The 12270-nt window shown below is 41.2% G+C and overlaps 1 protein-coding gene across 5 annotated transcripts in view; it reads right to left on the bottom strand.

Annotated features, from left to right (window-relative positions):
• Window positions 1-12270, bottom strand: part of KLHL18 (kelch like family member 18) — a 64379-nt gene that overhangs the window by 22861 nt on the left and 29248 nt on the right. For 4 of the 5 annotated variants that reach the window (XM_049861722.1, XM_049861724.1, XM_049861725.1 and 1 more), the window contains exon 2: window positions 1493-1623. The exons of the other annotated variant lie outside the window; for it this stretch is intronic. In XM_049861722.1, coding sequence (XP_049717679.1) covers window positions 1493-1623 — 131 coding nt within the window. The remainder of the gene's footprint in view (window positions 1-1492; window positions 1624-12270) is intronic. 5 annotated transcript variants of the gene reach the window in all.

Raw genomic sequence — 12270 nt, 5'->3', positions numbered from 1 at the left:
CAGAGAAGAAGAGTTCACAACTGCCTTTGGAGACTAATTTCTGTGTCTTTCTTTATAACTACCTGAGACTTCTGTCTTATGGTGGATATATAATTCCATTCCCTCTCTCCACATATTGGGGTGGATCACCTTCAAGCACCCAGAGTGTCCTGTACAATCTCCTAGCTCCTTTCCCCTCAGTTATACCACTGTCAGATTAAGAGGTCAGGCAACAAATGACAGGTTACTGACTAAGGGATAACCTTGGGCTTGACCTTCTTGGGCTTTGATTTTCTGATCCATCGAATAAACATGATAGCTACCATCTTCTAGACCAGTGTGGTCCAATAAAGTAGCCACTAGCCACATGTGGCTATTTCAAATTAAATTAAAAAAAAAAAACACAAAAAACTTGTTTTAAATTGTAGCTTTAGGTAAAAGTTTATAGCTCAAGTTAATTTCTCATATAAAAGTTTATACACACATTGTTATGCGTCACTAGTTGCAATCCCTATAATGTGACAGCATACTACCCCTTCCCATCGCAGGTTTCTGGTGTCCATCCAGCCAGCTCCTGTCCCTTTCTGCCTTCACGTTCTGCCTCTGGACAGGAGCCGCCCATTTGGTCTTGTGTATCTGCTTGAACTAAGAAGCACACTCTTTATGAGTATTATTTTATGTTTTATAGTCCAGTCTAATCTTTGTCTGAAGAGTGGGCTTCAGGAACGGTTTTAGTTCTGGCTTAACAGAGCATCCGGGGGCCACGGCTTCAGAGGTTCTTCCAGTCTCAGTCAGACTATTAAGTCTGGTCTTTTTAAAATGAAATAAAATACAAAATTCTGTTCCTCAGCCCCACTATTCATATTTCAAGTGCTCAATAGCCACATGTAGCTACTAGCTACCACTTTGGACAGTGCAAAATAGAACATTTCAACCACTGCAGAAAGTTCTAATGCATAGTACTATTCTCGGCTGTTGAGAGGATAGTAAACGAAGATACGTGTGAACAATTTTGCCAGCTAAAATGACTAGCACAGGAAAGTCCAGAGAATAATACACCACCTTGTACCCAGCACTGGAGCCCTCGTGGCGTAGTCGTTAAGAGCTCAGTTGCTAGCCAAAAGGGCAGCAGTTGGAATCCACCAGTTGCTCCTTGGAAACCCTATGGGCAGTTCTGCTCTGTCCCATAGGGTCCCTATGAGTCGGAATTGATTCAACAGCAACGGGTTTGGGCTTTTTGTACCTAGCACCCAGTTTAAAAAGCATCTCAGACCCTAGTTCCCATTACAAGTGTTACTCCAGTAGTAGAGTAAAAACAGCATCAAAACTCCCTTCATTTTAACCCTGTCTCAGGCCACTGGTGAAGGTTCTGACTTGTCTACATATCACTCATTATGTGTGTGGCTCTGTGCTAGGCACTGTATCCTGCTGTGAGCCCTCAAATAGCACCGAGCACGAGGCTGAGGCTAAGATGGAAAAGCAGCCTGTGAAAGCTAATGGAAGGATTAAATACCTTGGGTCCATTCCTTGCATTACAATCTCATCCTGCTTGCACTCCATCATGTCATTTGTAAACATAGCGTGGAAGTATGGGATCGAAGCTGCTAAGACGATCCGGTGAGCACTGAATTTGTGGTCCCCAATCTGTGGGCAAAGTAAAATATAAAGAGACACTGAGGATTGCAAATACTAAAAGCCAACCTGCCCCTTCCACAGCTTATCCCTCTGCCCACTGTAGAGGCACCAGAGGTATCCAGTGCAGGAGAGCCGAGGCTCATCATGGCGACTACGGATTATTTAAAATTCAATATACTCAAGTATAGCAGAAGAATGTAAACAATACATTTTAATGAGGTATTAAAATGGTTAAAAAATATAAGCCTGAATGCTTCACATGGTAGTTTTTACTTATATGGCAGTCTCTACTGCACCCCTCCCAACTCAAATACCTGATTTCTTTAACACAATATCCCAATCCCAGTTTTATTAGCAGGTAGATGGAATAGGCAAAAAGCTCTCCAAGACCCCTGGAGCTCCTAACAGTACATTCCTCAAAAAGAATAAATACCTAGTGGCAGAAAGAGATGAAGAGAAACGAGACCAGGCCTGAAGAGGGGGCATGCTCAGGCATCAAAGACAGAGTGGGTATCAAGTTGAGGGGTCCCTGGGCACCATGTGGGCTGTGATAGACAACAGGCGGCCCAGAGCTCCTCCAGGGAAAAATGCTCTGCATGGCCGGCAGGGCTCAGGTCCACGGCTCCCGCAGGGACACAGGCAGGCTCTCCAACTTCTAGCAAACCCTCATCATCACACCCTTTGCCTGAGGAGTTCCACAAAGTGTTTTCCAACTACCTGCCAAAGGATTTTCCCTTTAATAAGCGTTGCCATTTATAGCTCTAAGCTACATAAACATTTTCACTTAAGAACTTTTCCATTCCTCAGAAGGAGCTAAATGATCATTTCTCTCTCCTTCCTCCAGCTTCCACACTAGTGAACTGCCAGTGCACCGCACTGTGTGGCGTTCATTTCCTCATGCCACATTTACTCCAGGAGTCTGGCTCAGGTTCTGTCACTATGTCTTCTTTTTCACTGAACTTCAGCTTTGTTATCCGTAACAGTCCTTCAGGATCACACACACACACGTATATATAAATATATACTATCTTCCAAATGCCAAGAAAGCCTTATCAGATTCAGATTCTTTTAGTTCCTCATATAATCCAGGTGTTGCTCTACTACAGATGTTGGGAACATTAAATGGCGATGTACTTTGGGGGTTTTCCATAATTAAAAAGGTATTACAAAGTAATGGAATCAGATAGTCAATTTAAAGTATTAGCAAAGATCCAAGACAGGAGGGAGGAAAATAAATGAATCTACGGTGTGCATGAAACACCTTGAGCTGAAAGTGCTAAACTCATGAATACTTGGGAAAGTTGCCAAGGCTGCATCTAGGTATTAGGTCTCTCCATGTTCATGGCACACACTTAGTGACCCCGCCCACACTAGCACAGAACCAGCGTGTGTAGCAGCACCAGTTACCTAACCACTGGGGGATGACATGCGTGAACGGCATCTACAAAGCAAGTTAGGTGCAATCACGGGACTTCCTAGGTACGCACAACACCTTCGAATTTACTTCTAAGAAAGGAAGGCAATTCAAACTGGCAAGTCCAGCCACTGGCACTAAAATGGCAGTAAAGACTCAGCACTCATGTTTTGGGTCTACAAAGAGTGGATACAGAACCTCTTTATGAGCAGGGGCTCTGTAGACTACGACCTGAAAACTGAAGTATCCTTGCTCATATGGTTCTCTCCATATTGCTTTTATTAACTTTAATATCTATCATCAGCTTTGTTTGGAAACTTAAGAGGTGACGGAGTTATGCAAAGGGGAGCAGGAATTAGAATCTAAAAGTCAATGGGTAACTTAAACGTATATCTGAACAATGTAACTCCACTGTACTTGGTTTTTAAAATCGCTAACATATTCGTTTGATAAACATTAAAAATCAAGGCGGGCTCCATGATTCAAATACAGATATTAAAAGTGATATGATGTGAGTTTGGAGAAGTAGGTAAGACAATCAAGAATTCTGCTTTTACTTCAGGGATTGTTAGGAAACCAGGAACAGTGTAAGGATTTCCACGATTCAGAGCCATTCTGTGCAGTCATCAGTGTAGAAACAGAGGACAGATAAGTGATCTGAGAAAGTTCAGGGTGAGGACAGAAGCAAGTGTAAGACTGAGCCTTGAGGAACTCCAGTATCTAGAGGTCACCTAGTAGAGGAAAAACCAAATACATTGCCATTGAGACAATTCTGACTCATAGCGACAGAGTAGAACTGCCCCGTAGAGTTTCCAAGGAGCACCTAGTGGATTTGAACTGCTGACCTCTTGGTTAACAGCTGTAGCACTTAACCACCATGCCACCAGGGTTTCCGTGGATGCGTTTGCAAAGGAGACAGAGGAAGTAGAGAAAGGTAGAAAGGAAATGAGAAGCAGGAAGATACTGCAGATAACAAAGCGTGTAGGAGCAGTGGTGGTCCATGTTATAGACTGTGTCCCCCCAAAACAGGTGCTGTAAATCCTAACCTCTATGCCTGTGATTACAATCCCATTTGGGAATGGGTTGTCTTTGTCATGTTAATGAGGCAGGATTAATGCAGGTGTATCTTGAGTCAATCTCTCTTGAGATATAAAAGATTAAACATATAGACCACTCTGAATGGAATCACAACAGAGGAGGGTCCTGGATACAGCAGGAGAAAAATGTAGAACAAAAAATCAAATTCATAAAAAAAGACTAGACCTACTGGCCTGATAGAGCCTGGAGGAACCCTTGAGACTACGGCCCTAAAACACGCCTCTGACTTGAAACTGCAGCCATTCCCAGAAACCATCTTCCAGCCACACAACAGATAGGCCTATGAAATAAACAATACCTGGAAAGAAAGTGCTTCATAGAACAAACAATTACACAAAACCAAAAGTGCTATAAATGCCCAAAAGCAAAGATGAGAAGGCAGGAAGGGGTAGGAAAACCAGATGAAAGGAAATGGGGAACTCAGAGCGGAAATGGGGAGTGCTGACAGTGTAGGGATTGTACCCAATGTCATGGAACACTTTGTGTACAATTTGTTAAATGAGAAACTAATTTGCTCTGTAAACTTTCAACTAAAACACTAAAATATTTAAAAAAGAGAGAGAGGGAGAGAGATTAAACAAGCGAGCAGAGCAGAGCAGAGCAGAGCAGAGCAGAGCAGAGCAGAGCAGAGCAGAGATGGGGGAAGAGAGGTGCCAAGCTATATGAAGATCGCCCAGGAGCAGAAGCTAAAAGAGACAAGGACCTTCCTCTAGAGCTGACAGACAGAAAGCCTTCCCCTAGAGCCAGCACCCTGAATTTGGATTTCCAGTCTCCTAAACTGTGAGAAAATAAATTTCTGTTTGTTAGGGCCATTCACTTGTGATATTTCTGTTATGGTAGCACTTGATAACTAAGATAGCCCACCAGATGGGCAGTGTGGCATACCAAAACCAAAAGCAAACCCGTTTCTGTCTAGTAAATTCTGACTCATAGAGACCCTATAGGACAGAGTAGAACTGCCCCATAGGGTTTTCAAAGCTGTAATCTTTATGGAAGCAGAATGCCACATCTTTCTCCCATGGAGCTGCTGCTGAGTCTGAACTGTCGACCTTTCGGTTAGCAGCTGGGTGCTTTAACCACTGCATTACCAGGGCTCCTTGCAGTATGGCACAGACACCGTAAAAGCCACAAGCTTGGAGTGAGAAGGAGCTCATCAACTGTGTAATCTCAGGCAGGCCTCCTCCAAGCTTGGTTTCCCAACTTATAAAATGAGGTAATTATTTTCTCCATCTGACCTCTTAAGTGCTTCTGAGAAGATCAAATATAAAGGTGTATGAGAATGGCTAATATAAATGTCATTTGACTGAATCTCCAGGATCACTCCAAATTCCTAGTGTCAGTGGGGAAAAAGTGTTGTCCTGTGTAGTCTACGCTGATGCTGCTGCCAATCCTGGGTCTTGTTTGGAGGGATGGATTTGTGCTGATATATCCAGATTTGTCCACTATTGGGATGTGACTTGAGGGCACATTTGCAAACCAGATAAACAGAGGTGCTCCACAGTGGAAAATGGATGAATAAATGACTGGACAGTTGGGCTTTGGAGGAGACTGAAACTAGCTTTTTCTGAGAGGGGCCTCAGAACTGTAACTCTGGCCTCATTAATTAAGAGACATGTAATACCTGTGAAAATACTTAGCACAATGCCAGGCACTTAGCAGATTTAACAAAAGTTTTTCTTGCACTCAGCTGAAAGCACCAGTCACGAAAGACTAAAATATAAATGACTAAAATCCTCACAAATTCCGTCTGATGAATAGCGTCCTGGTTCGGAGATTAGAACTCTGAGTTTTAGGGCCAGCTCTGCCACAGATAGAAGCAAGCTGCCCAATTTTATTATTATGTCTCAGATTTCCAGATTGGAATATGGGATTATTACTTATGGGGCATGGCAAAAAATAGTTTTTCAAAATTTTGAGATGCTCAAGAAAAGCACCATAAGTATTAGTAAGGGTCATTGAAGTCAATTAGACAATATTACAAGGTACAGCACACCTTTAAAGGTCAAAATACTTGCAAGTGTCTTCACCCTGTGCTCATCCCAGAGGAGACAAAAAAGCACAAGCCACATGGTATTTGCAAAATAGTACCTAACTGTACTAGCTTCTAGGCTAGCTGTTACCTTTCTCCATGACCTAGGTAAATATCTTCCCTTCACCTGTGCCTCAGTTCCTTCATCTGTAAATAAAGGGAGTTTAACTGAATCAGGTCTCCCAACAGGTAGTAGTTGTGTTAACAGTAGCCTACCATGAATTTGGAGTCCTTGAGTGGTACAAACGATGAATGCACTCACCTAACCGAGAGGTTGGAGCTTTGAATTCACCCAGAGGCAACTTGGAAGAAAGGTCTGCCAATCTACTTCCAAAAAATCAGCCACTGAAAGTCTTATGGAGCACAGTTCTACTCTGGCATAGACGGAGTCACCATAAGTTGGAATCGACTCAATGGCCGCTGGTTTTTTGTTTTTTTTACCATAAATTCAGGACAGCTTTTGTTTTTATCATGATGGCATCTACATAAATTTGAAAATTAACTGTAAACATACATAAAAAAGTACTTATCCAGTCTACGGACTGATGCACATGTGGTTTTGAGGGCCCTTGCAATAACTCTACGGAACCCCTGAGGCCTGGGAACCTCTGCACCAGAGGTGCACTAAGGTCCCTCCAGGTTAGTACAGTTCAAGACTATGACTAAGCAAAAGTAATCAGAAATTCTGAGAACCTCCATCATTTACCTCAATTCTGACTTGCTTTCGCTCACACATACACAGACACATAGAGCTTTCCATTTTCTTTCTTGGAAAGACTGGGAAACTTTCCATTCCTGGCCTTGCTCTGGTGGTGTCTTTGCATCAACAGGGTAGTATAGCATGACACTGAAAATTCTATTCTAGTCCTATCACAGGTAGGTGGGGTTCAACATCCAACCAGCTGCTTATTCAAGCAGAAAAAGCAGCAGGGCAAATCTGAGTCGGGAGTAATGTGAGACAGTTGTTCCCAAAGAAAGCAAAACACACACCCAGAATAGACTTCTCTTTGATAAAAAAACATTTTGATACTACTGCTCCTACCTTCAAGGTAGGAACATAAATAAAGCAATAAGCAAAGAGTTAAGTGCCCAGCCTGTACAGGGAGAATACCTTTGGGATCAGTGGGGTTAAGGTTAAGCTTTTAGGCAGTCACAAGGAATGCTGAAAGTGCATGATAAGCAGTAATCCGTAATTTTACTGAGGTACAAATTTGAATTCTAAGCATCTGAAGCTGGTGCTTTAAGAATAAGTATAAAATGGAGTAGTAGCAGAAATGGGTCAAATCTCTAACATTCTTTTAGGTTAGAAAGTCAATAATTATAAATTCTTTAAGAGAAACAGCATAGCATGGTGGATAAAAACAAGTTCTCTGGAGCCAAACTGCTTGGGTTCAAATCTGGAGTTTGCTGTTTACTAAGTGACACTGAGCTAGTTATTAAATCCCTCTGTGCCTCAATTTACTCACCTGCATTATGGGGAAAGCAGTACCTCCTTCACGGGGTCATTGTGAGAATTAACTAACATTTAAAAAAATATATTTAACATTTATAAGACATTTAAAACAGTGCATGGCACATATTACACGCTGTATGTGTTAAATAAATAAAATGAATGTTCTCAAATTTAGAACTTCATAGAAGTTTTTAAAACCTTTAGAGAAAGGGTCGGCAAACTACTGCCTGTGAGCAAAATCCGGCCGGCCTCCTGTTTTTGTATAGCCCACAAGCTAAGAACAGTTTTTACATTTTTAAATGGTTAAACAACAACAAAAATCAAAAAATGACTAGTATTTCATGACATGTGAAAATTACATGAAATTTGAATTTCAGTGTCATATATAAAGTTTCACTGGAACACAGCCATGCCCGTGCAATGGCAAAGTTGAGTAGCTGTGACAGTGACTGATGGCCCGCAAAGCCAAAAATGTTTACTATCTGGCCCTTTACAGAAAAAGTCTGCTGACCTCTGTTCTAGAGTCACAGGGAACAAATATTTAAGAGCGAAAGGGAAGTGGACACATTCTCTAGAAAGAAGATGCTTATCACTTAGCTAAGATCTGCCAGCCCAAACCACAGCTGATTTTCTGCTGGTATTCATGGACTCATCTGCTGAACTAGTATGGACTGTCCATACTTTGGGAGTTCGACACTGAGATAAACTCATGAAATGTTTGTTCCTTTTCAGAAGCAAATGAGCTGAGCCTGCTAACACCAATGTGCCTTTTTGTTGAACTTTAGTTTTTTAGTCATGGCTACGCAATGATATTCTCTCTCTTTCCATCCCCATCCCCATGGGGCTTAAACGCTAATTAGCCCCAGCAAATAGTGCTGCCTTACCCACCAGAAATGAAGGAGGTAGACTGCACATCTGAGACACCTTGAAGCATCTGCCTTCCTACTTCAGGTATCAACCAATCCTCCACCTTATTCAGCAACAATCAAGTACAAAGCCAGCCCAGTTCCGGTCCTCCACTCACAACCCAGATCTTATTCAGATGTTAAACAAGTAAGGCTATTCCATGTTTAGGAGATGATGGTCACTATGAGTCAGAAATGACTAGACAATAACAGGTTTTAGCCACAGTCTAAAATGCTATACTTGTTTTTTTCCCCTACCCTCGTGGATTTCAAACTCCTCGAGGGTAACAAGGGTCTTGTACACCCACTAAATAGCTCAGGGGATACTGGTTGAAATTAAAATACCTACTCTGTCCTCTGACAGTCTCTGAGAAAATTCAGCAACAGCAGACCAGAAAATCAACAATTCCTTGTGAAAATAAGTTGCCCCCTAGAAAAGAAGGCAGTTTCACTAAAGGATAAGTCAAAACGGACTGCAGGTTCTCTCAGGTAAATTCCAGAAAAGGATATTGAAGACTGAGCAGGAGGCTGTGATTTTGTACTCATTTCCTTCCAGTTTTTCTTACGTTTACAAGTAGGTTTAGTAAATTTTCAAATAACTGTAACACTTAAGGATTATCATAACAATAATATTATTATATATTAGTAAACTATTATCGATACTGATATTAATATATTAACTATCAATTATCTATAATAATATTATGATTTATTAATGAGCTCTTTTAGGTTATTTGAAGGTTAACAGAAAACACTTTGGTTTAAATACGTGCCACTAAAAATCTTCCTAAAACATATGATTAGCTATGGACTCCATCTCCTATCAGCTCTGTCCAGCACTCTTTGCCTTTTTCTGGGAATGTCTATCTTCATTCCAACCAAACTATACAACACATGACCCAAGCCCAACCAATCAGATTCTTCCTTGGAATTTTTCTAGTGGTAAAGATGGAATTGAAAGATGGAAAAGGGACAATCCCTTTAGGATGGTTCCATTACTTTTCGTGTGTAAAAAGCCAGTCTGCGGTGGGAAAAGGGTGCTGATGATAGAAAGTCTTGGCGGCATTTCAATCTCCCACACCCAGCAACAACTCTGTTCTTCCCCCAGTTTGATTACGTGAGCCAATAAACAACTGGTCTTGTTGAGGCTAGTTCTGTTATTAAGAGCCTAAAAGTCCTGAGCCATGTGATCCTAAGAAAGCCCTGGGCATTCAGAGCCCTTGGCATGTAGGCTGTAACTAAAGGTGGTTTCAGCCCTTGTTGTGCCTTACTGAACCAGCTCTTAAAGGGCCCCATTTGTAAAAGTTGAATAAATACCGTGCTGACTGCCTTCACTCTAGGTATCAAAGGCATATCACAAACAAGAAAACAGTGTTTTATCGACTAGGAACACTGGGGGGTGCTCAGAAATGTTCAACAGATACCTGCTGCATGGATGGCTCTTCGTTGAATTCCTAGCAATTTATTTTCTTGGAAGAGTTAACATTACATTGAATATTAATAACCAGCACCACCTGAATCTCCATCATAACTGTGAGGTAATGATCTGCCTGAGGTCATATAGGTAAGAACAAGGGCTGCTCAGTGTCCTTCTCTGTGTGTGGACAGTAGATGCTGTCACCCCTCCTCCACAACTCCACTTCCCTCTTCCCCCACAACAGTGATGCTGTGAAGGCCAGGGACTGGTTTTTATTTATTTTTGGATCCCATTGCTAACTGCAGTAGGGGATGCCTAGGTTTCTTAAGTCTAACTTCTCTCCGCCTGTTTTAATTTAGGCTCTTGCCATCTCTTGCTTGAATACTGAAGGTCTCTTACTTTCAGAAGTGCTGCCCTTCCATTCCAGTCTGTTAGTACCTAGATGCCCCACTTAGCCACATCACTTCTCTACTTTAAAATCTCTGGGGACTTTTTAGAGGGCAATTTGTCAATAGCCATTAAAATCTGATCCAATAATCCCCCTCTCTAGGATTGATCATAGAGCTTTTTTTTTTTTTAGGACTGATCATACATGGAGCTACAAAAAGATATGTATTAGGAGTTCACTGTCCTCTTATCAGTAATCAAACAAATAAACAAGCCGTATAACAATCTATATGCCCATCAGTAGGGAAATGGTGAGATATTCTATGAGACAGCCATACGGTATGTTGAACAAATAATCTGAGCTGAACTATATGGAGAAGAATGTGGCATTGGGACTGGTGGAGCACTCATTAACAGCCTGCAATATGCAAATGACACTACCTTGCTTGCCAAAAATGAAGAAGATTTGAAGCACTTACTGATGAAGGGCAAAGACTACAGCCTTCAATATGGAATATGCCTGAACATAAAGTGAAAATCCTCACAATAGGTCCAATAAGCAACATCGTGATAAATGGCAAAGGAAGTGAAGTTGTCAAGGATTTCATTCTACTTGGATCAAGAATCAATGCTCATGGAATTGGCAGTCAAGAAATTAAAGAACATATTGCATTGGAAAAATCTGCCATAAAATACCTCTCTAAAATGTTAAAAAGCAGAGATGTCACTTTGATGGCTAAGGTGTGCCTGATCCAAGCCATGATCTTTTTAATTGCCTCATATGCATGTGGACTATGGACAAGGAAGACTGAAGAAGAACTGATACATTTGAATTGTAGTGTTGGAAAAGAATACTGAACACACCATGGACCAATAGCTAGAAAGGGACATCACGACTGGCAAAGAGGAGGCTCAGCAAAAATGAGGGAAACCCTCTATGAGATGGAGTGACACAATAGCTGCAACAATGGACTCAAACATGCCAACAACCGTGAGGATGATGCAGGACAGGGCAATGTTCCGTACTGTTAGACATAAGCTTGCCCCCAGTCAGAGCCAACTCGGCAACTAACAACAAGAACAACATATCCATATAATGAAAAGATGGAAAAGAGTAAGACAAAACTTCATGCGCTAATAGGGAGGTGTCCAAGATGTGTTAAAAAGCAAGCTGCAGAATATTAAGTATAGTTTGATTTCGTTTATATAAATGAATTCATTCATCCAATAAATACTTAAGTTTATCCAGTAAATGCTTAAGCTATTACTATATGCCAGAGAAAGAGAATAACAGAGCAAGGAACAGAAGGAGGGAGGAAGAGTGAGAATATAAACAATGATGTTTTAGAAAGATATTCAATAAACTGTTAATTGGATATTCTGGATAATGCAGTGGGTAGGGCCTTATACTCCTCTGTATTATTTGGGTTTTTTAATCATGAGCATTTATTATTTTTAAAATTGAAAAACAAAAACCACTGACTTTAAAAATAACTATTTTGGCACACAATGTTCCTTATAACACTTTCTCTTCTCTCCTGCTGGAAACCCTGGTGGCATAGTGGTTATGTGCTATGGCTGCTAACCAAATGATCAGCAGTTCAAATCTACCAGGTGCCCCTTGGAAACTCTATGGGGCAGTTCTATGAGTCAGAGTTGATTCAATGGAAATGGGTTTGGTTCGGTTTTTCTGTTCTGCTACCCTTCCCTCACATTCCCCATGTTCCTAAAATACAGAAACTTTTTCTCCTCAGCCCTAGACATACCAGATCCTCTCCAGGTAGATGCTATGCTTCCAGCAAATGCTATCCTAATCTACTGAGGCTCTAGTTCTTTTTACTACTGTTAATTACTGGTTTGCTAATGTAAAATCTAGCCTCATTCTTCTTAAAATTTCAACTGGAATCCAGTAGAGGAGGTAAAAGGACCAGGAAAGAGGTTGATACAACTATG

This window comes from Elephas maximus, chromosome 20 (genome assembly GCF_024166365.1).
Source record: "Elephas maximus indicus isolate mEleMax1 chromosome 20, mEleMax1 primary haplotype, whole genome shotgun sequence".
NCBI lineage: Eukaryota > Metazoa > Chordata > Mammalia > Proboscidea > Elephantidae > Elephas > Elephas maximus.
The sequence above is the reverse complement of the archived record's forward strand: the minus strand, read 5'-3'. Positions and strand labels throughout refer to the sequence as shown.